Raw genomic sequence first — 24984 nt, 5'->3', positions numbered from 1 at the left:
GTGTATCGTTTTTCCCCTCTCATTTCTTTGCACTATTTGTTCGTGGTGGTCTTCGCAAAGCCAAATCGAATTCGGTTCATCCATTGCCGCGAGATGAGGTCATGTGTCTGTCGGGGATCTCCATGAAAACCAGCCGCGTGAGAGAAGGAATGCGTTGCTTATTTCTTTATTAACAGAAATATCACACACATATCCCTTGACTTGTGACTCATAACTGCCCATAATTTTTTGTGGAACTTGGAGCCTTTGGATGTCTCGAAATATTCATGAAATCATATCAAGTAGGAAAATAAAATGCATTACGCTTCCAACTAGCCGTTGAAGCATTCCGTGGGCTTTTGAGTTACCCAGTCGGAACAAAATCGGGGTCCATTGCCAAGCCCCCGAAAATGCTACAAGAATATACAATCCTCTTTTGCATATCTTGGCCCATGCTATGGCTTTCGACATTTCACAAATATCAAATATCGGATGTCTGCTCTTGATCTATCCTGGATGTTGTATACTGCCGTACATCGTATACTGGAGAAGGCGGTCATTGGCTTTTCTGCCCAAAATCCCTTCACAATTGTAAACCCAAAGAAATCAAGAGCCCAACTATTCTAGATACTGTCTTTACGCCGCCAAAAAGAGTATTAGAGGCAATGAGTCAGAGCCCCATCACACTGAATATCCTAGGTAAGCGGTTTGTTGGATCTTGAGTCGAATGAGCACATGCCCAACACAATCCCAATATATCCTGTTTAATGCCCCTCCTTCTGACCGTTTGCATTTCTTATTTTCCCTGAAGGCCATCCCAAACTTCTATTTTACCATCTTCTCCTTCTTTGTGCCACACATTGTTTCCCTTGCTCTAGCTTAGCTTACCTGGTTCATCCTGTTCGTCGCTCAAAATGCCGATCCTCCGGTCTTGACACTAATAATTTATATCCAGCCATCTAGGCGACCTACGCAAATATTGAGAAGATAATGGATCGCCATGTTGTGCTAGATTGGTGAGCACTGGCTTTGCAGCTCTTGGACTTCGCTCGCTTTTACTAATGATTAAACAAAGGTACAATAACCTAGACTCTCGGGTCGTTGACCTCATCGGTGACTTTGTTGGTGACGAGCTTTTCATAATCGAAGGAGATTCGCTTCTGCTCGAATGCTTTTCCAACGACAAACTTGATTTCAACCCTGGTTTCCAGGTCTTGCATGCGACTTACCTTGCCGAGAAGTTGTTACAAAAGCTTCAACAGCGCAAGTGTTTCTTCGAGATTGTCTTTTTCGCCGAGAATGCCTCATTATGCATTCCCAAGGGAGTTCACAGAGACCTCCACGCGAGGTACCTCCTTGCCCGAGAGGCAATCATACAGCATCTTGTGTCTATTCGCGTCCAACCATCGCGATACTTCCAGGTTCTGAGGTTTGATAACTTCCAGTCCGATGAGTTTAAAGCTCATCTGATAAGTTCGGGGGCCTATTTGTTCATGTGTCACGATGGTGCTTCTTCCGAGCAAAACAAGGATGATATTGCTAGTGATATCGACAGCAGCGATTCTGAAAGTGATTCTGACAGCAGCGATCTCGAAGACGGTGACCAGAAGGGTTCTTTTGTCGATAAGCGAGGCGAGATCTCAAGGTTCAAGCTCCGCGCGATGATCTACTGGTTCGTTGTCCACGGATACAACATTGCTCTCATCAATAGTCTTGAGTTCCGTGACACCAAGGTAGGTCTTTTCAGCTGCAGAAGACTAGGCTCTGTACTCACAATATACGCAGGTCATGGCAATGGTGATTGAAAGCTCCATAAAAACGAATCCCTTATCGACTGGCCCTGAAACAGACGATCCCGATCAATTGTGGTATTCTCTCTCCCAATTGGATATTGAAGACAGCCAAGACCAAGCGGAGGATGCGCTGGACTACGGTTCCATCAAAAACGAATCCTCAAACCAGGCCCAAACAGACAACTTTCTTCAACAGGCACTTCTTGAGAAGCCCGAGCTATCGCAGCGCCAATGTCTGGTGGTTGCTACGCTTAGCTCCATGCTTTTGGGTAGCGTGACGGATAGCCTCGAAAATAAGATTGGAGCACAGTCTATGCTTTTGCACATTGTACTTTTACAAAACACGCAACTGTCGGATCGATCAATCCAAACAACAACTGTACCCAAAAACTTGAAGTTTTTGAATGAATTCGTGAAAACCGCGAATGCTTTGCTCAGCTCGAAGCTTTGGGAGAAAGAAATGAGCGACCATAACCTACCTTGCGACCTGTCTGACCTCGTGGATGGAACATTGTTCTTCGGAGTCCAGCGGATGGTCGAGAAACTCGGCATCCAAACAGTAATTTCATCGGCCACACAATCCCCGTTCAACACTCTTGCGTCTCTGGTGGACCGCATTTGTGGAACAACACTGCAATGTGAAGCGATTGGGGGAGCTCCCGCTCCCTTGGAACATACCACTCACGGAAGTATATCTAAGCCTTATCATGGCTTTGAAAAGGTGCTTCCATTTAGCAATGCAGTCTTCGATAAAATTCTGGAGCCTGTCCAGCTCGTAGTCGATGAATCTGCCGATGCGAAGAGTGATTCGCAAGTATTCAAGGAGTTCAAAGAAGATAGCCACTGGCATAGCTCCAGGCCCCTTGATCAAAAGAAAGTCATCCTAACCCCCCAAGAGGTTGAGCGAAACCACAAACGAAACCAGCGTTTTATGGCCGAGATGAGAGATTATGCTGCAAGTCTCTCTGGATCACAACCAGAGCCGATTGTTGTTGAATCTTCCAGTAGTTCACGTCAGAAGTCTCACCAAACTCCTTCGGCAAGCAGAGACGTTGGAACCCACCCGACGACCTCGAAATCAGACAAGAAATCTCACTCCAAATCTGGTAAACCATCCACCAAAGAGATGGCCGCAGCTTTCGTTCATCAAAAAGCAATGGAAGTCACTCAAAAACAGAGACAGAAGTGGAAAAACGTGTATAATGACGAATTTTCTCTCATCGATGATCTTGTGACTCGTTTTACGAAGCTCAACGGATACTTAACTAGTCTACCTAAAGACAGTCGACAGGTTCTGGAGCCCGAAATCCTGACTTGCATGATTGATACATTGCTACGCCTTCTCTTTTTCGAACGCATAAATCCGCAGAATAAAAAGCATATGTTGATCGTGACACGCATTTGGGAGATCGTCACTTCTCTTGTGAAAATCAAGCAGGGTATCTCATCCGATATTGTCGCATATGTCTCGACTGTCTGTGAAGTACTTGGTTTGCCAGCTGCCCAGCTTCATGCCGATAGTGAACAGAAACTATCTTTCCCGGCGTTCAAAATTCCTAAAGCAGCACCCAGCATGAGTATCGAGATGAGCCCGGTTGAATTCCAGCTTCTACATGGTGGGCCTTTCATGGAGCGCAGCATAGACTCATTGCCCGACTCCCGGACGCCTGATTTTGCGCCCGATCGCTGGCAGCGTGAAGTTCTGGACCAGATCGATGCAAAGAAGAGCGCATTCATCGTGGCCCCAACGAGTGCAGGAAAAACATTTATTTCGTAAGTCGCAATTTTTCCTGATTGAGAGTCATGCTAATATTCGTCAGCTTCTATGCGATGAGACAGATTTTGAAAGAAGATAACGATGGAATTCTTGTTTATGTTGCCCCCACAAAAGCTCTTGTCAATCAGATCGCAGCTGAGGTGCAAGCCCGATTTTCCAAAACCTTCCCAGCCAAAACCAGCGGGAAATCGGTTTGGGCCATCCACACAAGAGACTACCGCATCAATAATCCTCAGGGATGCCAAATTCTCATCACGGTGCCCCAGATTCTTCAGATCATGCTGCTTAATCCCTCGAACGCCAATGCATGGACTCCCCGCTTGAGGCGTATCATTTTTGATGAGATTCATTGCATTGGCCAGGCCGATGATGGTGTCGTTTGGGAACAACTGCTTCTGATGTCCCCATGCCCAATTATAGCACTCTCGGCTACCGTCGGAAATCCCCAGGAATTCTACAACTGGCTTGATTTCGCCCAGAGAAGCAATGGATTTGACCTCAAGATGATCCAGCATCACCACCGTTATTCGGACTTGCGGAAGTACGTGTACCAGCCCCATGGTGACTTCTCGTTCAAAGGTTTTTCCAGCACTCCTAGCTTGGCCCGTTTGGGCCTCGATGGAGCAGATGATATGACGTTCGTTCATCCTGTCACTAGCCTTTTGGACCGCACCAGATCGATACCAGATGATCTTGACTTTGAGCCACGTGACTGCTTCACCCTGTGGAAAGCAATGAAGGACCTTCAAACAAAGCAGTTCCCTGTTGATCCATCTCTGGATCCATCCATCTTTTTCTCGAATACTGTCATCCAAAAAGTGCATGTCATAGAGTGGCAGGGACAACTGAAAAAGTTGTTAGGGGAGTGGATGAAAGACCGAGAATCTCCATTTGAGACACTTTTACTCCATCTCGAACACCCAACAGGGTTTGTAGCCGGGAAAGAAAAGGACTTATCGAAACAGGTGTCTCGGATGAATGGCCTATCTGGCACCCTACACGGGAACCTGGTCGACACAACCCTCCCTTTGATCGCCTCGTTACACGCTCAGAATGCCCTCCCCGCGCTATTCTTCAATTATGACCGCGGTAGATGTGAAGATATATGCCAAGCGCTGTTGACACAGCTACAAAATGCCGAGACAAAATGGAAAGAAGAGAGTCCTGTATGGAAATCCAAGATTGCCAAATGGGAAGTATGGAAGACATCCAAGCTGTCAGCAAAGAAGAAGCTTGAAAGGGCTACCAAGAAGAAAACAAGTGGAAACGCCGACGAAGAGCCAATTTCCAAGGCAGAGCAAGCCAAAGAATCAGCATCTACCGATTTCGGCTGGCTTGATCTCTTTGATCCGAAGAGGCCTGTGGATGGATTCCATTTGGCTGACTTCAAGAAAGTCCCCGCTTCCGAATTCCTTGTTTATTCCAAGCAGCTGCAGTGGCGCTCGGTGCCTCAATGGTTGATAGATGCCCTAGAGCGAGGAATTGGTGTCCACCATGCTGGTATGAATCGCAAGTACCGTCAGGTTTGTGAGATCCTCTTTAGGAAAGGCTTTTTACGTGTCGTTATTGCAACTGGAACTTTGGCTTTGGGTATCAACATGCCTTGTAAGACAGTCGTTTTTTCAGGCGATTCCATTTTCTTGACAGCCCTGAATTTCCGCCAAGCCGCTGGAAGAGCAGGTCGCCGTGGATTCGATGTCCTGGGAAATGTTGTTTTCCAGCAGGTCCCACCATCCAAGGTGCAACGACTGATGAGTTCGAGACTCCCAAGTCTCAGTGGACATTTCCCCATTACGACAAGTTTGGTTCTACGGCTGTTCATCTTGCTATATGGATCAAAGCAAGCTCCGTCTGCCGTGAAATCAATCAATTCGATCCTCTCAAGTTCTCGCATTCACCTCGGTGGCCCTGAGATGAAGCAGACGGTGCTCCACCATCTCCGATTCTCTATCGAATACCTCCGACGAAACAATCTTCTTAGCAGTACAGGTATGGCTGTGAATTTTGCGGGTTGTATCTCTCATCTGTACTACACAGAGAATTCTAGTTTTGCTTTCCATGCCCTACTGAATTCGGGATACCTCCAAGATCTCTGTCAGGACATAGAGACGAAGCCAAAAAAGACTCTTGAAACTCTGATGCTGGTCATGGCCCACCTTTTCGGGCGTATTCCCCTGCGAGAGTCCACCTTGGAACGGTTCCAAAACGCGGAAAAGAAGCCTTCCTCGATCGTGGCTCTTCCACCTTTACCGAGAAAAGCAGCCTCCGCCCTACGTGCTCACAACAGACAGGTCCTAGATATCTACACTGGCTATTTCTCCACTTTTGTCGAGCAGCATATCAAGGAACCAGACTGTTCGCTACCATTCAGTGGGATCAAGTGCGGTGGAGAAAGCTCCTGCGAGCAACTCGGGTTCTCGCAGTTCGACCACATTTCCCCGTCAATCATATCACCATTCTTCGCCCTTTCAGGAAACGGAGACCAATGCAGTACTGTCTTCGAACTCAGTCAGATGGTTCGCAGTGGCGTTTGGATTGAGGATTCCGTCATTCCATATGTGGCTGTTGATCCCAACGAGAACGCCATCCCTCTCAATGCATACCTGTATGACTTCTTCAAGCACGGAAATGTTTCTCAGTTGGAGACTGCAAACCGCATCCGTCGCGGAGACATCTGGTTTGTGCTGAACGACTTCTCATTGACTCTGGCTACCATTAAGACTAGCATTGAGGGCTTCCTCAAGCCTGGAAGCAATATCGGTGCAGACATGCTCGATGTTGCTGGCGGAGGCGACGATTACGAGAATCTCGTGGATGATAAGGCCGTTGATCAGATTGAGGCTGAAAATGCTGGAAAGATGGACGTGAAACTAGACAACAAGCAGGCGTCTGCTGCCCCCGTCCCCACATCTCGGCCCCGGGCGAAGAAGGTTGTGATTGATAGCTGGGAGGATGAGATGGATGATGAAGATGATGAAATTGAGGATGAAGCCATCAATGCTTCCAAAGATGCGAGCAACGGGCTCAGCTCTAAAAATACGCAAGAGCCAGTGGATAATTCTTACAGATCCATGTTCTTGGTTGCCAAGGCCTTCAAAGAACTGCACAGCGAGTTTGATAACAAGTTCAAGGCCATGTGGGCTTAAGAATGAGTTGTGAAGGATGGGATACTAAAACGCGATACTAAATTGAGACATATCTAAAGTGAGAGAGTTCCGAAGTAAGAGATATCTAGAAATATTGAAACTATGTATTGGGGAATTGAAATACGTATTACTGTTGGGCTAGAAATTGATTTTGTTATTAAGAATCATGAAGGCCTGATATTGTTGGACCGTCCATCCACATCCTGCCTATTATTCTCCATATCCGAGCTCTGCCGACTTGTCGTAGCATTACGACTGATTGAGTTCGCTGATGCTCCACAATCACTATCAAGCTCTCGAAAATCGCCTTTGTTTCCCCGCATCGAGTGTAAATGCAGGTTGGATCCGGCAGAAGGTTGGGATTGATATTTTGAGGCGTCACTTCTGACTTTGTTGCGGACGCCTTGCACAAGTGGGTTAAGAAACGGCAGACAGCCACAAATGATCGCGACGTCGAGTTCCAGGCAAGTCCAGATGGACTCCTTGGCGCTTGAGGCTGGATGATGTTAGTTGGAGTCATTGTACGAGCTGGGGATAGGAACGCACCCGCAAGGTCGGTGAGCTGGAATTCGCGGAATTCAATCAGGCGCATCAGACTGAAGATACAGACACTGCAATATATCATTAGAAGGAAACGATATATCATTTGGAAAGAGGGAGTCACGCACAGTCCACCCAGAGAAAACACCAGGATTAATGCTATTTTCTGCCGACGGTTGATCTGTAACCTCCAAAATACGGGAATTGGCAGACAGAGAATGATAACATCTTCAACCAATGCGATCGATCCCATGGCCTGGAAGAATTGAACCTGCCCGGACATGCAATGTCCGTCCAAGTCCTTATCGTAGTAGTATTGCACCGGTGTGCATTGGAAGATATTGGTCAACAGGGCAGCGAGAGCCCATGTGGCGATAAATCCAACGAGACAATTGGTGATAATGACGTATGCACGTATCGAGCCGAATAGTCGTTTAATAAAGATGACAATCGAGATCTTGACAAAGGCCATTGACGGGGCCCAGAACTTCTGTATCATCCATGATCCCTGCGGAATGCTGTTAGATCTTTCCATTATCACGGTATAAGCTATAACATACGAATTGAATACGCATCCGTTCATATTTGGGAAGCGATGTGATGGGTAGCCCGACGCCATTGAAGGCGGCTTTAATAGTCAGTATTGTTAGTATGATAGATTCCTGGGGAGGAATACTCACTATCTACTACAAAAGCTGTGACACAGTAGGAGAGGATCAGACCAGCTCCCATTAGATAATCCTCCAGCAACAGCCCCACCCCTTTCACCCGCCTGCAGTATAGACGTAACAGGTAGGTAATAGTAGCCACACCCGCCCCAACAATTGGCACAATCGTGAGGACATTTTTCCAATAGACATTCACCTGGTGTGCCATATTGACATGGTGGGAAGATAGAAAAAACCAAAACTTCATGAGAACCGAGAACCGAGAACCGAGTGATTGGGGAGCTTAGACGAACAGGGGGGAGGATCGACAATTTCCGGGCATTTCCATTTTCATACATGCAGGACCCACCCATCGGTAATTGACTGTAGGCTAGTCCCGATTAGGGATGGTGGACCCCACCTTAAATAAATTACGTGTTTTCATTTTACAGCTGTAACCAACAAGGAATTAATTGAGTCTCTCTGCTACATGTAATAAGTATGTATATAAATCTAGATACAAAAATAATCTTCTTTAATCTCGAATAATCAGGCAATTTAATATATATGATACGCTTCATTCCCTATGTTGTAGAGGGCTGATTTATACGAGGTTTCACCGGCATCTGATTGGGACTAGTTCGCCTTGTGTGGAGAGCTGGATGTCACCATTCAAAGCCCGACTTCACTCATTGGACTATTCACTTTCTGAAGGGAATAATAAGTGGAATAATAAGTGGAATTTCCGGTGGAAATACAATGTTCCTTGCCGGTCTTCAAAGTTCGGAGATAGTATCTTAAGATTGATTAATATAAGGGCCAGCCAATTATATAGATCGTACAGATATTGCGGTGATCCTTTGCCAGAATAGGTTAAATTCTTAGTTACAAGTAAGACACCTTTTATCCTCAGCTGGTTCTTCTGCCTGAGTTATACTTTTTCTGTGTCGTGATTTTCATCCTTTCTTCTGCAATCGTCAATGATGTTGGCCAAGTCATCCGGCCTGGTCCTATTGGCCTTAGTAAGTTCGACTGTTGCGAAGCACTGCACTTTGAATGACTTCAATGCAACTGTTGCAGGGCGCCTCCAGCTTCTCACTCCTTTCTCCTTGCCCTGCTTCTCCAACTACAATGGGAAACCAGTGGCTCGCGACAATACCGCCTGTGCTACTATCCAGGCCAACTACTCGGATCCATTGATGCGAACAAATTCTCCTAATGGCTACATGAACAACCAGGATGAGATGTGGGCATCCGACCCTAGTGATCAGTGCCTCCTCGACAGCAGCGATCCCACAGACCCTCTGGCATTCGTGAATACCACCTGTCGTCAGGGTAACCTACCCTCTCACTATCTTGAGGTGCAGAGCGCCAAGGATGTGATTGAAGCCTTCAAGTTCTCCAACTGCTCCGGCAAGAAGCTCGTTATCAAAAACAGTGGCCATGATTACCTCACCCGCAGTAGTGGCCGTGACACGCTATCCCTTTGGACGCGAAACCTGCAATCTATGCAGTACAGTGCGGACTTCGCTCCACGCGGCTCTAAGAACACCTCTCGCAGATATCAAGCCATCACCGTCGGCGCTGGAGTCAATTTCGACGAGGTTTACGAATTTGCACAGACAAAAAACGTAACCATACTCGGCGGCTACTCACCCACCGTCGGTGTCTCAGGCGGCTGGATCCAAAACGGCGGCCATTCCATCTTGAGCCCCGTGTACGGTCTCGGCGTTGACCGTGTCCTCGAGTTCAAGATCGTCACTCCAGACGGTGTCTACCGCACCGCCAACGAATTCCAGAACCGCGACCTCTTCTGGGCCCTTCGCGGTGGCGGCGGTGGAACCTTCGGCGTGGTCCTCGAAAGTACTCACCATGTCGAGCCTGCTATCCGCTTTGTCGCTGCCAACATCAAGTTCACCAGCAACTCCACCAACATGCTTCCATTCATGGAGATCGTTGTCAACAACACCCTAAAATGGGGACAGGAAGGATGGGGCGGCCACATCACCGGTAACACCCTCGTCAACATCTCTCCTTTCCTCTCCGTCGAGGAGGCCGAGGTCTCTCTGGCAAGCGTAATCGCCTATGCCAAAGCAAATGGCGGCTCCGCCACCATCGAGGAGTTCACTTCTTGGTACCCCTTTTATGAGAAATACGTCAAGACCAGCTCCGTCGCTGTCGGCGTCACTCGCTTCCCCGGAAGCCGACTGATCCCCCGCTCCATCTTCAACACCGTTGAGGGCCGCCAGAACCTCATGGATTACTTCGCAGTCATCCAATCACTGGGCCAGACACCTTATATCCCCGTCGTCGGACCAGTGTTGTACAACTACACCGAAGGATCGACCAGTGCTTCTCCCGCCTGGCGGGAGGCTATCTGGGAGCTGGGATCCGGTGCCACCTGGGACTGGAACGCTACCCTTCCCACCCGGAAACAGAAGATCCAGTCAATTCAAAACATGACGGCCATTATTGAAGGTATTACCCCTGGCAGTGGCGCGTACAGCAACGAGGCCAACCCGTTCACAATTGATTGGATCGAGGCGTGGTGGGGTGATAACTACGCGAAATTGTTGAAAATTAAGAACAAATATGACCCCAGAGGTTTGTTGAACTGCTGGAAGTGTATTGGCTGGAAGGAGTCGCAGGTTGCCGATTCGCCCTTCGCTGCGCTTCTTTGATTCCAAGAAACCTGAAATACACACCCTTGAGTGTACACATGTACATATCATATAGACTTTACATATGCACCAGATATAGCGACTATGCACTCGTCGCCTTAATCATATTTCTTACTTTCATCTCTTTGTGATTCACATCGTGCTCTTCCAATTCTTTTCATCCCCAAAGGGATTCTAGACTGGCAGTCTAATAAGAACCTTCTACGGAGTCTACGTAGATAACCTCACCAAAGCAGAGAAACCTCAAGCGGTCATTATTGTATCGACTATATGATATATACAAGCCTTCTATCCCCAGTGGAATTCTCCAAATCATCCCTCCTCCCACCTCCCATGAGCACATCCCGCTCCTCACCCTGATCAACAGGGCCAGCCTGTGCAATATTATAGGTCGTTTCCGCAACCGCCCGATTCATCCTCTGTAGAAGTACCCGCAGTACCACCGCCAATATAGCAACAACAACCATGAAAAACGAGCACGTAGCCATGCCCCGAATATACCACGGCCCGTCAGTCTCGGGATAAAGTCTCGTCCCGAGCAGGGGCCCACATTGTCCGATGATATTGAGAATGGCAATGCTTGCGCCCTTGCCTTCCTTTTCGACACGGTTATCCATTGCCCATGTAATGATGAGGGTGATTGCGGAAAAGAACCCGGCCGTGGCGGGGTAGACGCAGATGTAGCGGATGAATGTGTGAAGCCATGGTGACAGCCCGGAGTGGAAATAACCAGTTGCTGCGATCGCTAAGTAAGCGAGGGATGAGATGAGAGCGTGGGCTATTAGGTATGGGCTTCGGGAGCGGCTGCGATCTGAGGCGTATGCAGTGAGGAGGACTACAACAAAGGCAACGAGATAGGGAGGTGCTGAGAGGGCTTGGGCTTGTAAGGAGGAGTATCCCATACTATAAGAGATGTAAGCTGGCTGTTGAGATTGTGAATAGATGCTGGCGAGGGGCATACTCTTTGATGATAGTAGGCAAAAAGACAGGCATTGAGCTGAAAGCAACGTTGCAACTGAAAAACATAAACTGTAGTAAATGTGTTAAAACCTTTGTACAATCTCAAATATAGATAAAGACTCACGGCAGCAATATAAGCCTTGGGGTCCGCTGCAGTTTTCAGGATTTCTCGCCAGTTAAATTGACTCCCATACGATTGCTTATAGTCGGTTTTGCTCTCTTCGAGACGCTGCTGAGCTACCACCCTTTGTCGGCGACTCAGGAATCGAGCCTGACCAGGAGAGTCCGGAATCAGAAACCAAGCAAATACCGCAACAATTACACTCGGGAACCCCTCCACGAGGAAGAGAGTTCGCCACGGTGAGATCGGGCCGTCACTGCTGAACCTGACAATCAAGTAGGCCAAACTACTCGCAAAAGATGTTGCGAGCGGTGCCGCTGAGATAAACAATCCATTGCGGAAAGCCAGCTCATGTCTGCGATAGAACAAAGACAGGTAAAACGGAACACCGGGGCCAAAAGCCGCCTCGGTAATTCCAAGCAATGCCCGGAGAACGACCAGGCCCCCAAAGGAAGTAGCTAGACACTGGAATGATGCGACTAGTCCCCATCCACATACACATAGGGATATATAAATATGCGGGGGAAAAACACGGTACATCAGCGTCATCCATTCGAAGAGAATGTAGGTAATGTAAAAAGCAGTAAGTAGCCATTCATATTGCGAAGATGAAAGTTGTAGATCGTCTTGGAGTCCTGCTATCTTTGCATTCCCAATGTCTGCATAACCGATCAGTAAATGCTTGTAACAATAGGGAGAGCACTGCGCTGTGCGGAATAATTAAACATACTGGAGCGGTCCAAGAAGGAGAGCAAGTAGAGAAGTGCCAGAAACGGGACGAGCCTTCGGTCAAATCTCCTCACTACCTCGCTCTCCTCCTCCGGTGTATATCTCGGACCCAAGCCGCCGCGTGGAATCTTGCCCTCTCGTTCCTCACTTGTGTTATAGTTGCCGTCGTTCTCGAAATCGGATAGAGGGTCGCCAACGTCTTGGTGGTCATCGAAGTTGGTCTGCAGTCGCAATGAGCCTACGGGTGATTCTGCAGTCGCTGGCACTGGGTTATCTTCGTCTGAGGCATAAGAAACTGGAGTGAATCGTGGGTTTGAGGATGTGCTGGAGCTAGTGGAAGATGCATTATTCCCCGCGGCGGAGGGATGAAGGTCTGCCATTTCTCAGGGGAGAGACTTTTTGGGGTCGTTCTAAGAGCCTGATCAGTGAGGTAGTCTCCATTGGGTCAGAGATTACCCCTTCCCTGAACCGAAATGAAGGAATACAACAGAATTCCCCTCAATTCGCGAGACCGGGTGACCAGTGTTGATCATCGGGATCCCCAGGCCCCTTCTGGGAGGGATTATGTCATCTGTGCACGTGGGCTTGTAAATAACGCTAAGATGAGAATGGCTTAGCGCATAGCTTAGGATTTCATACTTCGACTGTCCCGAGGTCAACTATTCTACAAGGAGGAGGACGCTTGCTTGTGAAATTGGGTTGTTGATTCAATTTGGGACTGATTTTTCTAGTACATGCAGGTTTGTACTTTCCCTAAGCGGTAGCGAAGAAAAAGGTTACCCCATAATTCAGAACGTATCGTTCGGTCAGCTCAGAACAGTGAGCTTAAGAAGGACGGTAGGAGTCGAGGGCACGACTATCCCGTCCAGCTCGCCGGTCGACATGGCTGTATTCCCATGTAACACTGTCAGGGACATATCGGTCCCGACGTTTGTGTCCTCTGCGCTGGTCTCTGTGGAATCCGTAGGGTCGGTAGGGGCTGAGGCTTGGGCTGCCCCTGGAGTCGTTGTCTACGTGCTCAAACTTGCGCTTGCGGCCGCCGGCAAGTTCGTTTGCATGAGCTTGGCTGACCCGAATGATACCCTCGATCTCGGGGATCAGATCGTGGTCTTGGTTGACTGACTTCAGGTATCGCAGGAGGTTTTCGGCCGTGTCACGGAGGAATCGAACGCTGTTGGTTCGCTCGCGGTGGCTCTCGGTGACTTCAAGGATGTAGTAGTCAGCCTTGGCCTTCTGGTACACCTGGATGAGCTTGTCGATATGGTGTGAGTTGGATGTGCCAGAGCTCTGTGGCGACTTGCTGGTCCTGGCGTCCTCGGCGATTCCTTCCACGTTATCGGCTGCAATGACAGGAATTTCGGAAATAGGGCCTGGTAGGTTATGTTAGAATGCATGAAAAGTAAAGTGCTCAACACGCAGCGACAAACCATTGTCCAGGATGCGCTGGGCAGCTAAGTGGGCAGTAACTAGAGTGTTTTTCTCCTCCTCCGATTTACAGTTCTTAGTCCCCAGATGCTCGGTCAGGTAAAATTCAAGCAGGCCGTAGTGTTTCATAGTGTGTCCCTCGTCATAGAGACGAAGGAGAACACGGTCGTAGATCGTGACCTGTCCATCATCATAGGACTGCGAGCGGCGGCGGATGGACCGGACCTGGCGCCTCATTCCATGAAAGAGGGCTCGAGCATGCTCGCTGTCGCCAACAAGCTCCTTTAGAAGCTCGCTTGGGCTCAGCACCACACTCCACTTAAGGTACAAGGTCTCCTCCTTATCACACACCGCGCGTGACATGACAGGCTTGGTCTCTATAGAAGTCATCCCACATTGTTAGCATGACGAGATGATGGTAATAGAGTCGATCAAGGCTGGAACAACCTACCGCGCTGTTTTGGATAGGAAACTGGTGACATTGCGAAGTTCCACGCGGTTCGAAGACGATAGCCGCACTGTGCTGATGGTGGCTTGTGGTGGGGAGAGAAAGAGGAAGGTGAAGGAAAAAGTCCTCTGACCTGCAACAATGGCGAGGGAACTGTGGGTGACTCGGCTAATGGGCATTGTTTGTTTAAATTAAGCGAGGAGAACACCATCTTCAACGCATGACACACGTGGAGTTAGGGTCACCAAATAGGGTAGTTCATATGGGAAGGCATAGCTAAAGCGCAAACTCGAAATGTAGGGAATGCCTACGGTGGTGCAATATGATAGTAGGGGATCATCAATGGCATTTATCGAGTCTCATGTCCTATCGTATGGGTATGAATGCGGGGTATGAACGATAAAGCATCCATGTAGAACTCAGTTCCTCTCCTTCCACAGCTTTTCGACTTGATCAACCAAGGCTGAGGGCTGGCTACCTGCTCCATTCTGGACACAGTTTTTCCATTCATCATTATCGCGGATGCACCAAACAGCATCATCTAGACGCACTGTGCAACTGATCTTAACGCCGAGTTGTTCGCCCTGAAGAGCGCTTTCGCGCAGCAGCGCAATTCCACTAAGTGGTGGTCCGCCGTCGTTGCCATCGTTCGGATCATCATTCTCCTGGCTCGCACACTTGTTTAAGGCGTCAAAGTCAATCCCATGCTCCATGGCACATTGGTGAACAAATTCGCGGTCTGGGATCCGGGCAAAGTCATTGATCAGACAATTTGCGAATCCTAGCGACCGGATGATAGGCGTCCGGGGATACTGAGATGGAAGAGATGCTTCGTCTGCAGTAGGAGGGAAAGGTAGGTTGGCCGCACAGAGCATTAGCATGTCACCGATGCATTCACCTGGGCCATGCTTGCACGCTATCTCTTCGGAATCTTTAGACACACTATTATTATAGTATCAGTCAAATGTTTCGGAGTCTGGTGCGATAACATCGGTTATTCTGCACATTTAGTTTGATGCTCACCTAGCAATAAATGATAGCTTGAAGTCCACTTTGTCACTTATTTTTTCCATGGCCGGTAGAACCAGTTTTTGCAAGCAGGCCTGAGCATCCGGGCATTTGCTCATGATGTGAGCCTCCAGCGGAATCTTAGTTTGTTCAAGTGTTTGATGTGCATCAGGAGCAGAATGTCCCAGCTTTAAGTAGTCGTCATACTCTTGTTGAACCTCAGCTTGATAGCTCTCCGTTTGTGGAGCTATGCCGGTACATGGGTGAGACGGCCGTAGAAGCACAAGGTAGCCGACGAAGAGCAACGCGACGACACCAATCCGATACATATAGGTTGTTGTGCTAGAGCGCACACGACGATCAGGGTTGTTTGCTAGTTCAAGAGGGTCACCATATCCCTCCTTAGAGTGGATCGGTAGTTTCTCCATGATGGGGTAAAATCAGGAGTGACGTTGTTTTGATAAGATCATGTGGAGAGTCCCAGGTGAACCTTGGGCTGCCAAGGCCATTACATAAGGTATTCCCCAACTAACCTAGTTAACTAGTTAACTAACTAACTAGTTAGTTAACTAGTTAGTTAGTTAGTTAGTTACCCTAACCTACGGAGGAGCCCGACCGATTATCGTTAACTAATAAGGATGCAGCCCTGTGATTATTACATATTTATTACTATTGGTAGGGTCCTGTCCACTTTTAAGTGTATGTTGTAGTTTGTTCCGTTAATCACCGAGGCTATACGGAGTACGGGCTACCCATATCCGTGTACTCCGTACACATTCATCAGATTAGGCTGGGCTCCGACTTCGGAGACAACTTAGATGGGGCATCGACTACTCTGTAGCTTGGGTTTCGAATAGCCCCAGGTCTAGAATTACTAGGCTTTGTCGGGTATGGTCTACGGACAGACTGTGCATAATGGCTTGAGATCGCGTGCTTTGAGGCTCGTACATGAAACCTTCATTACGAAGTAACCAATTCTATCGATAGAATTGTGCCAAACACGAGAACAATCGGACTATTTGCCGATAGGTAGATGACCAATTATGGGCAGGCAACCCCAAGGTAAGGTACCCCGTAGTTTGAACCGCCTCTAGTAAGATCTGACAGTCTGATGTGGCGGATGCCAGCGAACGATCGAGACCGTGCGAACGGGTTAATTCCCGTCAGATCAAAAGGTCGTGAGATGTGCCTGCGTCTGAATATGGGCATGTCCGGACCGATCACGCGAGTGCCACAAGTAGTATATCCCACTTAGGCGTCCCTCGTATCGAACGAATAGCAACATTGGCGATACTTCGGCGCGTTTTTCCAAGCCGGAATCCTTCAACCCCACCAATATCCCTCATAGAGGCATATTAGTCGGTAACAGATTGGAACTTCTGCTTTAATACGCAGGCTCGTGTGTTTTGTCTAATCCTGAGACTGCCAAGATAGAGAAGTTGGCTTGGCTCTCCGGGATAATCTCTACTTAAAGCTAGGGAAGGGGGTTTAGCCGGATATAATGGCTTAATGTAGGGTTACATAGACTTCGCAGCGTTGATTTTATAAAGACGCCTAAGAGGGGAGATTAAAGCCAAGTAGAGTTTTCCCAATCCAATAGAAAGTCAAGGCGATCCTCAACTTGTCCCGAACAGCGTCGCATTGCCTAGTGTCTTCCGATGGTCGCATCCCATCTCTTATATATTCTTCCTTATAGCCTCCAATAAACTGTCCAATCCCTCTTCATATACATAGCATCTGATAGGGATCATTTCCCCCCCCCACTTCTTCCGACTATTCTCCGACTGTTCTTCCGATGACTCCAATACTTAGTTTGACCAAAACATAAAGGTACCGTTGAACAAATTCCATATATTATTTTGTCTCTTTCTGTTTCCTCTTTTGTTTTCCCTCTGTCCCGTCTTAAGCAGGGAGCTTTACACTTCCATTCTTCACCCAATCCCTCAGGGCCATCTAGGGGTATTTCCTTAGCCCAAAAGATCCCCCCCCGTATATAGTCTGTGTCATCCCATCTCCCCGAATCCCCCAGAAATATTGTTTTCATTATCTGCGCAATCTGTGCATACCAAATTCCAGGGTATGTACGGAATAAACCATAGATGGGGATTCCCAATTCTAGCATGATCGTCGTGTTTTCTCTTTTTCCCCCGCAGCCCGGACGACCTGCAGACCGCGTCACCGAAATGTTATCTTCCCTTTGTTGCAACCTCGCTAACACAACAAGACTAGCTCTTGGGGCATTGGATTAGCGCCGGTAGCTTGTCTCCACAATTCAAGGATTTTAAGGATTTTAAGGATATGCTGCCCTGTCTCTATTCCTAAACATTCCAGACCCTACACGTCACTATTGACATAGCTGTCTCGGCTCATTTTGTCTGGAATTTTCAACCTGACATAAGGGGTTTTTTTTAAAAAAAAAAGTTGGGGTATATCTACTATCCTCCATCATGGCCTCGGTTAACTCAAAATCGTCCAAGAAGGATGAGGACGAGGAGCGCGAAATCATGCACGACGATCTGATTGAAGATGAAGAGGAGGCTAGTTCGGAACTAAACGCCGTTGAACAAGAATGTCTGGCGCACCATCAACAATTGGACGAATTCTTGTCACCGCTGTTCCTGGATGAGGCTGTGCTGTATAAACTGGCCCGGCGCTTTTCCACCACATACCGCAACCTTGCCCTGACATCGGACCAGCAATTTTTGCCAACACCCGTGACTCAACTTCCTACTGGCCGGGAAACCGGTCGCTATCTGGCGATCGACGTAGGAGGTAGCAACCTTCGAGTCGCTTTTATCGAATTGCTCGGAGAAGCCGTCGATTCCGATGTTCGGCCTACAGATGCCACGGAGAGGTCACGCGACACTATCCGGAAAGCTCAGCGCCAGCGGGTGAAGCGAACGCTGGAACGAGCTTGGCCTATTCAAGAACATTTGAAGATGGATAAGGCTGAGGATCTCTTTTCTTGGATCGGGGATTGCATTGCGGAGGTGGTAGCGGAGAGTCTATCATCGGATGCTACTAAAAAGGACATCCCCGCCGAATTGGACATGGGAATCACATTCAGTTTCCCCATCATGTGAGTTTTCCCCCTGTGCTTGTATTATGGTGTCGGGCTGTGTGATTCCCTTCGCGTTGTAGTGGATTTTGTACTAACTAAGCCCAGGCAAGAATCATTAGCAGAAGCCACATTAATGCCCATGGGGAAAGGCTTCGCTATCTCGTCAAACCTCAATCTTGGCAATATACTTCTAGATGGATATGAAAAACACACAAGGCGACCCGATGATGAAGACGAACCTTCAACCAAACGTCGAAAGCTTTTTGCGTTACCAAAACTGAAAATCCAAGCTATCACCAACGACACGGTGGCCACACTAGCTTCCCTTGCATACAAGGTCAAATCTCTACCAAACAGCAGAGTCGCCATGGGTATCATTGTGGGTACTGGCTGTAACGCAACCATCCCAATGAAGCTTAGTGCATTGCACGAATCGAAAGCCAAGAGTGTGAACATAATGGAGCCTAGCGCTGTGGAGACTGTTGTCAACACCGAGTGGACTATTTCAGGTGCTGCGCCACCACTCAAGGAGCTCAATGTGACCACGAAATGGGACATTGAGCTAGACCAGGCATGTTCGCGGCCAGGCTTTCAACCCTTTGAATACATGACTGGAGGCCGCTACATTGGTGAACTAATTCGCTTGATCATATTCGACTATCTCACAACAGTAGCCAAATTATCGAAACGCTCCCTACCTGCAAACCTCATCCAAGAATACGCCCTGACAACCACATATATCTCCGACGTTGTTGCTAAAGCCCGATCTGACAACGATCTCGCCAAAGCCTTGAACAAATCCCTCCCCCCACCGGAGTGCAGCGACTGGCGCTGGGATGTCCGAGCCGCGGGCACATTCCGAAAGATCGCTCGCACGGTACAGAGACGATCAGCCGGGCTGATCGCCGCCGCGGTGGTCGGACTACTAGCCTGTGCTCGCGAGATCGAGCTGAAGGAAGATAGCAACAGCAGCTCACCCGAGAATCCCGCTTCACCTCAGACCCACGGCGACGCCATCACTGAATTCCTTAGTGCACCGGACGCTGCGGCTGCAAGCCTCAACTCTGCCGCTGTTTCTGCGAGCCACGCAGCCCAGGAACATGTCGTGCCTGTCCTCGATCCTACACCGATAGATTGGCAGTCCGGTCCTGAAGAGCTCGTCGTGGCTTACACTGGTGGCATTATCCAACATTACCCGCAATTCAAGGAGATGTGCCAGCAATACATTGACCGTCTTATCATGCGAACTGGCCCGCAACGAGGTGGGAAGTCGGTATTTTTACGGGAAGCATCCGACGGTGGTGTCATTGGCGCTGGTGTTTTGGCTGGCATGGTTGTGCGGAAATGAGCTTTTCTCTGAAATGTTAGCAAGCATTGGTCTGTCTTTGTTTTTTTTTCCCTTTGGGTGGAATTCGGCAATGCGAAAATGGTTCGAAGTTAGGTGTTGATAGGATAATGTCTGTTTCTTTGAATTCAAGTTGGGGCTCACTGCATAGAAATGATATCTGATTTCTGCCATTGTGATCCTATTTTGGACGGTCCTGATTCCATTGATTTATTCTTTCATTGTACTTGGACCAGTCCATTTTCGGCTCCATTATATGGCTCGCTATGTTTACGGTCTCTCATTTTTCTTGTCAAAATCCAATTCTACAAGGAAGACTTCACCGCCGATCAGAGCGGCGTTGAAGCCCGGCCTATGGGGCACTACCCCGAGTACTGGCAGGACGTGCATGCAATTCACCGCACTTGCTCTGGCCCGAGACCCTGCACATTGCAATGAAGTCATCTCCTAACGAAATGAAAGCTTTCCAATGGCACATGTGCAAGAATATTCCAACTATTGAAAGTCGAGAAGTTCACAGCGAGAACATTGTGACTGATTGCGTGGCTCCACCTAAGGAATCGTCATCGGAGAATGCACGAACACCCGAAGAGCGGAATGCATTTGATTATGCATGACCTTGTATCTGTATCAAAGAAGGGCCACATGCACATATTCGGACTAATTAGGCAAAGCCAACCGCAGCCAAGGCTGGAAATCCTCATCTATGTTTTCAGAAGCAAATTCAAGTCTGGTCCTGGTAGACGTCATTAACCCCCGAGGCCGGAAGGAAACGGTGAGAACATTCCTTTCCCACAGGGGGCCAAGTCTAGATTCCAGAACATGAGACTTCACTTGATATATATCGTAACATTTGAGATGGTCAAGGTTTGTTCTTGTCTTGAGATATGTTGAGGTCGAAGATTGCTTCAGATTATTCGAAACATGTTGTTTCGCACGCCGCGCTTCATTGCATTCGGTTTACCGTCTTCGTATTCAATTCCAGAGGCTCCACCTTCTCCAGACATATGTTCCAGCCGCTCACGAAGCTCGGCGTCGGCTTCGGAGACAGTTTTGGCCTTAGGTGAGAGCTTGTTGTCTTGGTTCGAGGAGTCGTCTGGTGTCTGATTGGTTTTTTCTTGCTTGGATTTAGTAATTTGGTAGCCTTGAGAGTCTAAAATTCCGGAGCATTGCAGTTAGCTCTGACTTGGGCATTTGAACGGAACTGACTGACCTTGAGCTTCCGATGGTCTGAACAAGCTTGTCGATAAGGATCGTACACAATTAACTTGCAATTGACTGAACAATCTTCTATTGAGAGGAGATCGAGGCCCTAACCCCTTCACAATCATAATGCAGTAGTTTTAAGAATTTGTCGTATGTTAACTGAGAGTTTTGTGATGTCAAAAATAAGTTCCAACACATTCAATTCATCTGACTCTGACTGACGCAATTTGAGATAAGAATATGCACGTGACTATATTTAAGATCACGTGATGGCGACCGCCCGCCGCGATTCGGCCGGCGATCATGAACTTGCTCCTGTCAATCACTCCCCCGATACTCTCTCGACTAGTCTGCCATTATTTTATCTCAGAATGGCATCAGTAGCTTACTATGAGCTTTACCGTGGCAGCAGGTAATATACCCTATGAAACAAACGGAAAGTTTCAGAACTGACCCAAGGAACATTCAGCCTCGGGTTATCCCTCACCGATACCCTCGACGACCTGATCAATGAGGGCCGTATCGAGCCCCAGCTGGCGATGAAGATCCTTGGGACCTTTGACAAGATTGTCACTGAAGTCTTGGCGGACAAAGTTCGGGCCAGACTGACCTTCAAGGTAACTCATTCCGGTTCAGAGAACACCCTTGCCCAGATGAGCATTGCTTGATCATAGTTCAATGAGGCTGATGTGTACATTTTTCTACTTCTTTTAGGGCCACCTTGACACCTACCGATTCTGCGACGAAGTCTGGACCTTCTTGATCAAGGATGTCTCGTTCAAGCTAGACAACCAGACGACTGTATCCGCGGACAAGGTGAAGATCGTGAGCTGCAATAGCAAGCGTCCTGGTGAGGTGTAATCGGACTTTTGCTTGCAGAGATGCTGGCGTTTCCTTTCTTTTTTTTTGTTTCCCTCGAATGGCGTTCTACCGGCAGTTCGTTCTTGATTTCGGTGATATATCCTGCACGGGGCGTTTGAGGCCATCCCAGTTCTTTTCATCTTGCATTACCAATGTCCAAAATGACATTAGATACCCCAAATAACGAGGCTTATACTTGCAAATTCTCCAGTCCGTAGGGAAGCTCCAAATCGAAGATCTATTTTGCGCGGAATGCGGGTGACCTCACCTTATCGGCTACGGATGCCTATCAGCTCTCTTTCCCTCCTCACTGTAATCTTTCCCTAAGATCACGACACCAAGCGACCTGTTAATTTCGGTCTATATTATCTTAATTATGCCCAGGACATTGCCCTGGCTTCGCGCTGAGAATACCACCCCTGTGAAAAAAAAGTCAACACCGCGGAAGCGCGTGAAGACGGAACTTGCTGATCGCGACCTCACTCCCAAAAACCCTCGAGTTTCTCCCCCCAGGCGTGATTTCTTCAGATCATGTAGGTCTCCTCTCATCTTCGAATATTCGTGACGAAACATAAAGTCTGATTACTTTGTACAGCCCAAAGCCCGCCGACCTCTCCCATCAGACGTTGTCCATCCGAAGAGTACGATCGCAACCAGACCACGCGCAACCAGACGAAGTCGCTAACAAGCACGTTATAGATTTTTGATTGAGGGTATTGAACACGATGACGGCTGGGTCATGGTCGAGGACGAGTTCTACGCCGTCGCGCAAACATTTACTCAACATCTACATCACGCCGAGTACCTGCGACGGCGAAAGCAGGTGAAAGCCGAACACGCAGCCGGGATAAGAGAAATTGAGAGGCCTACAGACGGGCGTACCCCACTGCCAAATGAGGTTGAGCGAAAAAGAGAAGCTGAAGCGCTGAGGGAGCGACAAAAAGCTGGACTCGCACATATAGGGGATGGAGGAGTCGAGGAGAAAGATGAAGAAGATGATGATGATGATGATGAGAGATGGGCTGGAACACATCTTCACGACCTTATGACGAGTCCACGAAAAACACGGTCTTTAGCGGGAGCTCACGCGCCAAAGTCCTCTACTAGAGCTGCTGCGGGCTTTGGACAAGCACCGACTTTGGGTACTGGACGAGCCCGGGTGAACAGTATCGGAAGTGTCACTGCACCGTCAAGGGTATCAGAAGTTATAAGCATTGAACTGGATGAAGAGACGGCCTCGGGCTCGGATGACGATGACGATGACGATCTTGACCTAGAACCCCGGCCAGTTCTACCACCGCCCAAGGGAACAAATTCCACTTTACGAAAAGCTCAGGCTCACGATCAGACAACACTACGAGCCCGGCAACAATTTGAAATACCAAGCATGTCTACGTCAAAACCGAAAGCGAAGCCGACACATGGGCGACCCAGTCCAGCGAACGCGTATAAATCACGGGTTCAATCGCTTTTCGATGACCTCGATGAACTACCAGAGTCATCTCGGATAAATAACTCTATCTCTAACAAGTCCAAGGAACCTCCTGCAAGACAATCGCCTGTAACGGGCGGAGGGAACAATTTAGATGCAAAAAGATCCCGGCACACCGAAGTGCCCACCTTCTTGGTGTGACCATCCATATACCAATGCACAATTCTCCTATGAACACGCCAATTCGGCGTTTCGCATTTCCTCCATCTTGATCGATTCGGCCGGGGCCTTAGTTTCATGATCTGCAGCTGGGCTTGATTTCCACTATCGGGATAACTTCACGCGCTCTCGGATAGTCTCACGCTCATTCTTCGAACATGGGCCCGCATCTTGCTCTTCGTTGACGATGGTAGCGATAGCATCTCGATCGTTGTTTCGTCCTTCTCCACGGTCGCTATGCGGCTGTCCTCGGACGTAAGCGTCCTGTGATTGATTGGTCAGATTTGATCGTTCCGCTGGATCTTGGCTGGGCGAGAGAACTGACTCGGCATCAGAAAAATAAGCAGGCAATTCTTCTTTTCGGAAGTTAGTGGGAGGACCCTGTTTCATAAACTTGTTAGCGACCATCTTTGCAATGACGAACCATTCCCCGGTCTTCGACTCGACTTACAATTTCAATAATTCTTCCCTTGTCGCGTTTGAAAGGTGCCTTCAGGCACCGGAAAATTTGGCGAAAGCATTCCATGTTGGATTGATGGTGTTTCGATTTGACCCGGTCGGCGGATAAGGAGCTCTTATAAAGTGCTAGGCGATTCTCGGGGACTTGCAACAATGGCGATTCCAGCTAGGATGTCCTTGGATGCGAACAAGGAAATGAAAGGAATAAAGGCGACGCTTGGAGGTGCAACAAATACTATACAACGAGTGACAAGGCGAAACGAGAGACTAGGGATGACAACACCCAAAGAAATTAGAATAAAAAAGAAAAAGGTTGCAACCGCTTTACACCATTGAGGTGTGCTTAGAGAATGAAAGAGAGTCAAAGAACAGGCGGGCGAGAGCACATATATTAGTATGGAGTTATGCACATCTATGCTATTCTCGGCGTGTCAAGGACGAACCGATCCACAGTCTCACCCCGGTCTAACTAGGCCACCGTCTGGCATGGAGAGAATGACAGGCTCGGTAGGACTCCAATCTGGCAGTTCGCTCCCTGGCGGCAGCAGTGGGTCCTCCCTGGGGAGCCTGTCTTGAATCGGATTGGCTTTGCGCAGAGAGTTCCGAATGCTTGAAGTCCCTTTGACCTATTCCGGCTCTTGAGAGTTCAAGTGTCTATCCCCCGAGGCGATCTCGCTTCTATGGGTATCTATCTCTCACCCACGATCTGCTGCAACTCATCGGACGCAATATAGATGGGCATTACAAGCGGCAGCCATGACCTGCAGCCTGCAGGGAAGATATGCTGGCGTTAGAGACCCATGCAGATTAGGTATTCGCCCCTCAGTGGATCAAGTGCAAAGCAGCCCAGACCAAAGGGGTAAAAGGGAGAAGAAGCAAAGAAAACCTCGTGTCCTGGCGAAACATATCCCTCTCATTCTTCGTGTCTCCTTTTCCACTTCTGGATTAGGGACTTATCTTTCTTTAAAGTTTTGTCTATTCGGTTTTTTCTTTTTTTTTTTTTTTTCAGTACACAACATTTCAATAATACTAACTAGCCGCCGATCCCTTAAATCCCCGTTTGCCGGGTCGGATATGTGCATGAATGAACCCTGCGAGGGTCTTGGAAGCTCGGGATTCCTTGTTCTTAGCTCTGGGGAGAATTGGT

At 48.4% G+C, this 24984-nt stretch overlaps 10 protein-coding genes across 10 annotated transcripts; 5 read left to right on the top strand and 5 right to left on the bottom strand.

Annotated features, from left to right (window-relative positions):
* Window positions 1-969: 969 nt before the first annotated feature.
* N7518_002245 (putative DEAD/DEAH box helicase) lies at window positions 970-6695 on the top strand (the record flags this gene model as incomplete). The annotated part of the gene is made up of 4 exons (XM_057183173.1): window positions 970-995; window positions 1055-1712; window positions 1765-3545; window positions 3593-6695. 4 exons carry the CDS (start codon window positions 970-972, stop codon window positions 6693-6695), a joined length of 5568 nt encoding a protein of 1855 aa, XP_057044623.1.
* A 164-nt stretch (window positions 6696-6859) lies between these two features.
* On the bottom strand, window positions 6860-8111 carry N7518_002244 (uncharacterized protein; the record flags this gene model as incomplete). The annotated part of the gene is made up of 5 exons (XM_057183172.1): window positions 6860-7191; window positions 7242-7306; window positions 7364-7743; window positions 7796-7863; window positions 7916-8111. The coding sequence occupies 5 exons, from the start codon at window positions 8109-8111 to the stop codon at window positions 6860-6862; spliced, it is 1041 nt and encodes a 346-aa protein (XP_057044622.1).
* A 754-nt stretch (window positions 8112-8865) lies between these two features.
* On the top strand, window positions 8866-10563 carry N7518_002243 (putative isoamyl alcohol oxidase; the record flags this gene model as incomplete). The annotated part of the gene is made up of 1 exon (XM_057183171.1): window positions 8866-10563. One exon carries the CDS (start codon window positions 8866-8868, stop codon window positions 10561-10563), a length of 1698 nt encoding a protein of 565 aa, XP_057044621.1.
* A 266-nt stretch (window positions 10564-10829) lies between these two features.
* Window positions 10830-12753, bottom strand: N7518_002242 (uncharacterized protein; the record flags this gene model as incomplete). The annotated part of the gene is made up of 4 exons (XM_057183170.1): window positions 10830-11466; window positions 11525-11592; window positions 11648-12303; window positions 12375-12753. 4 exons carry the CDS (start codon window positions 12751-12753, stop codon window positions 10830-10832), a joined length of 1740 nt encoding a protein of 579 aa, XP_057044620.1.
* Window positions 12754-13198: 445 nt separating this feature from the next.
* On the bottom strand, window positions 13199-14280 carry N7518_002241 (uncharacterized protein; the record flags this gene model as incomplete). Its single annotated transcript, XM_057183169.1, has 3 exons — window positions 13199-13743; window positions 13801-14175; window positions 14250-14280. The coding sequence occupies 3 exons, from the start codon at window positions 14278-14280 to the stop codon at window positions 13199-13201; spliced, it is 951 nt and encodes a 316-aa protein (XP_057044619.1).
* Window positions 14281-14665: 385 nt separating this feature from the next.
* On the bottom strand, window positions 14666-15682 carry N7518_002240 (GILT family protein; the record flags this gene model as incomplete). The annotated part of the gene is made up of 2 exons (XM_057183168.1): window positions 14666-15188; window positions 15270-15682. 2 exons carry the CDS (start codon window positions 15680-15682, stop codon window positions 14666-14668), a joined length of 936 nt encoding a protein of 311 aa, XP_057044618.1.
* A 2019-nt stretch (window positions 15683-17701) lies between these two features.
* Window positions 17702-19663, top strand: N7518_002239 (hexokinase family protein; the record flags this gene model as incomplete). Its single annotated transcript, XM_057183167.1, has 2 exons — window positions 17702-18333; window positions 18421-19663. 2 exons carry the CDS (start codon window positions 17702-17704, stop codon window positions 19661-19663), a joined length of 1875 nt encoding a protein of 624 aa, XP_057044617.1.
* A 1472-nt stretch (window positions 19664-21135) lies between these two features.
* Window positions 21136-21727, top strand: N7518_002238 (transcription initiation factor IIA subunit gamma; the record flags this gene model as incomplete). Its single annotated transcript, XM_057183166.1, has 3 exons — window positions 21136-21278; window positions 21336-21483; window positions 21581-21727. The coding sequence occupies 3 exons, from the start codon at window positions 21136-21138 to the stop codon at window positions 21725-21727; spliced, it is 438 nt and encodes a 145-aa protein (XP_057044616.1).
* Window positions 21728-22466: 739 nt separating this feature from the next.
* N7518_002237 (uncharacterized protein) lies at window positions 22467-23360 on the top strand (the record flags this gene model as incomplete). The annotated part of the gene is made up of 1 exon (XM_057183165.1): window positions 22467-23360. One exon carries the CDS (start codon window positions 22467-22469, stop codon window positions 23358-23360), a length of 894 nt encoding a protein of 297 aa, XP_057044615.1.
* A 27-nt stretch (window positions 23361-23387) lies between these two features.
* On the bottom strand, window positions 23388-23904 carry N7518_002236 (uncharacterized protein; the record flags this gene model as incomplete). Its single annotated transcript, XM_057183164.1, is given in 3 exon segments — window positions 23388-23483; window positions 23502-23759; window positions 23830-23904. The coding sequence occupies 3 exon segments, from the start codon at window positions 23902-23904 to the stop codon at window positions 23388-23390; spliced, it is 429 nt and encodes a 142-aa protein (XP_057044614.1).
* Window positions 23905-24984: the final 1080 nt, after the last annotated feature.

Source organism: Penicillium psychrosexuale (assembly GCF_028828465.1).
Source record: "Penicillium psychrosexuale strain IBT 29551 chromosome Unknown utg000002l, whole genome shotgun sequence".
NCBI lineage: Eukaryota > Fungi > Ascomycota > Eurotiomycetes > Eurotiales > Aspergillaceae > Penicillium > Penicillium psychrosexuale.
The sequence above is the reverse complement of the archived record's forward strand: the minus strand, read 5'-3'. Positions and strand labels throughout refer to the sequence as shown.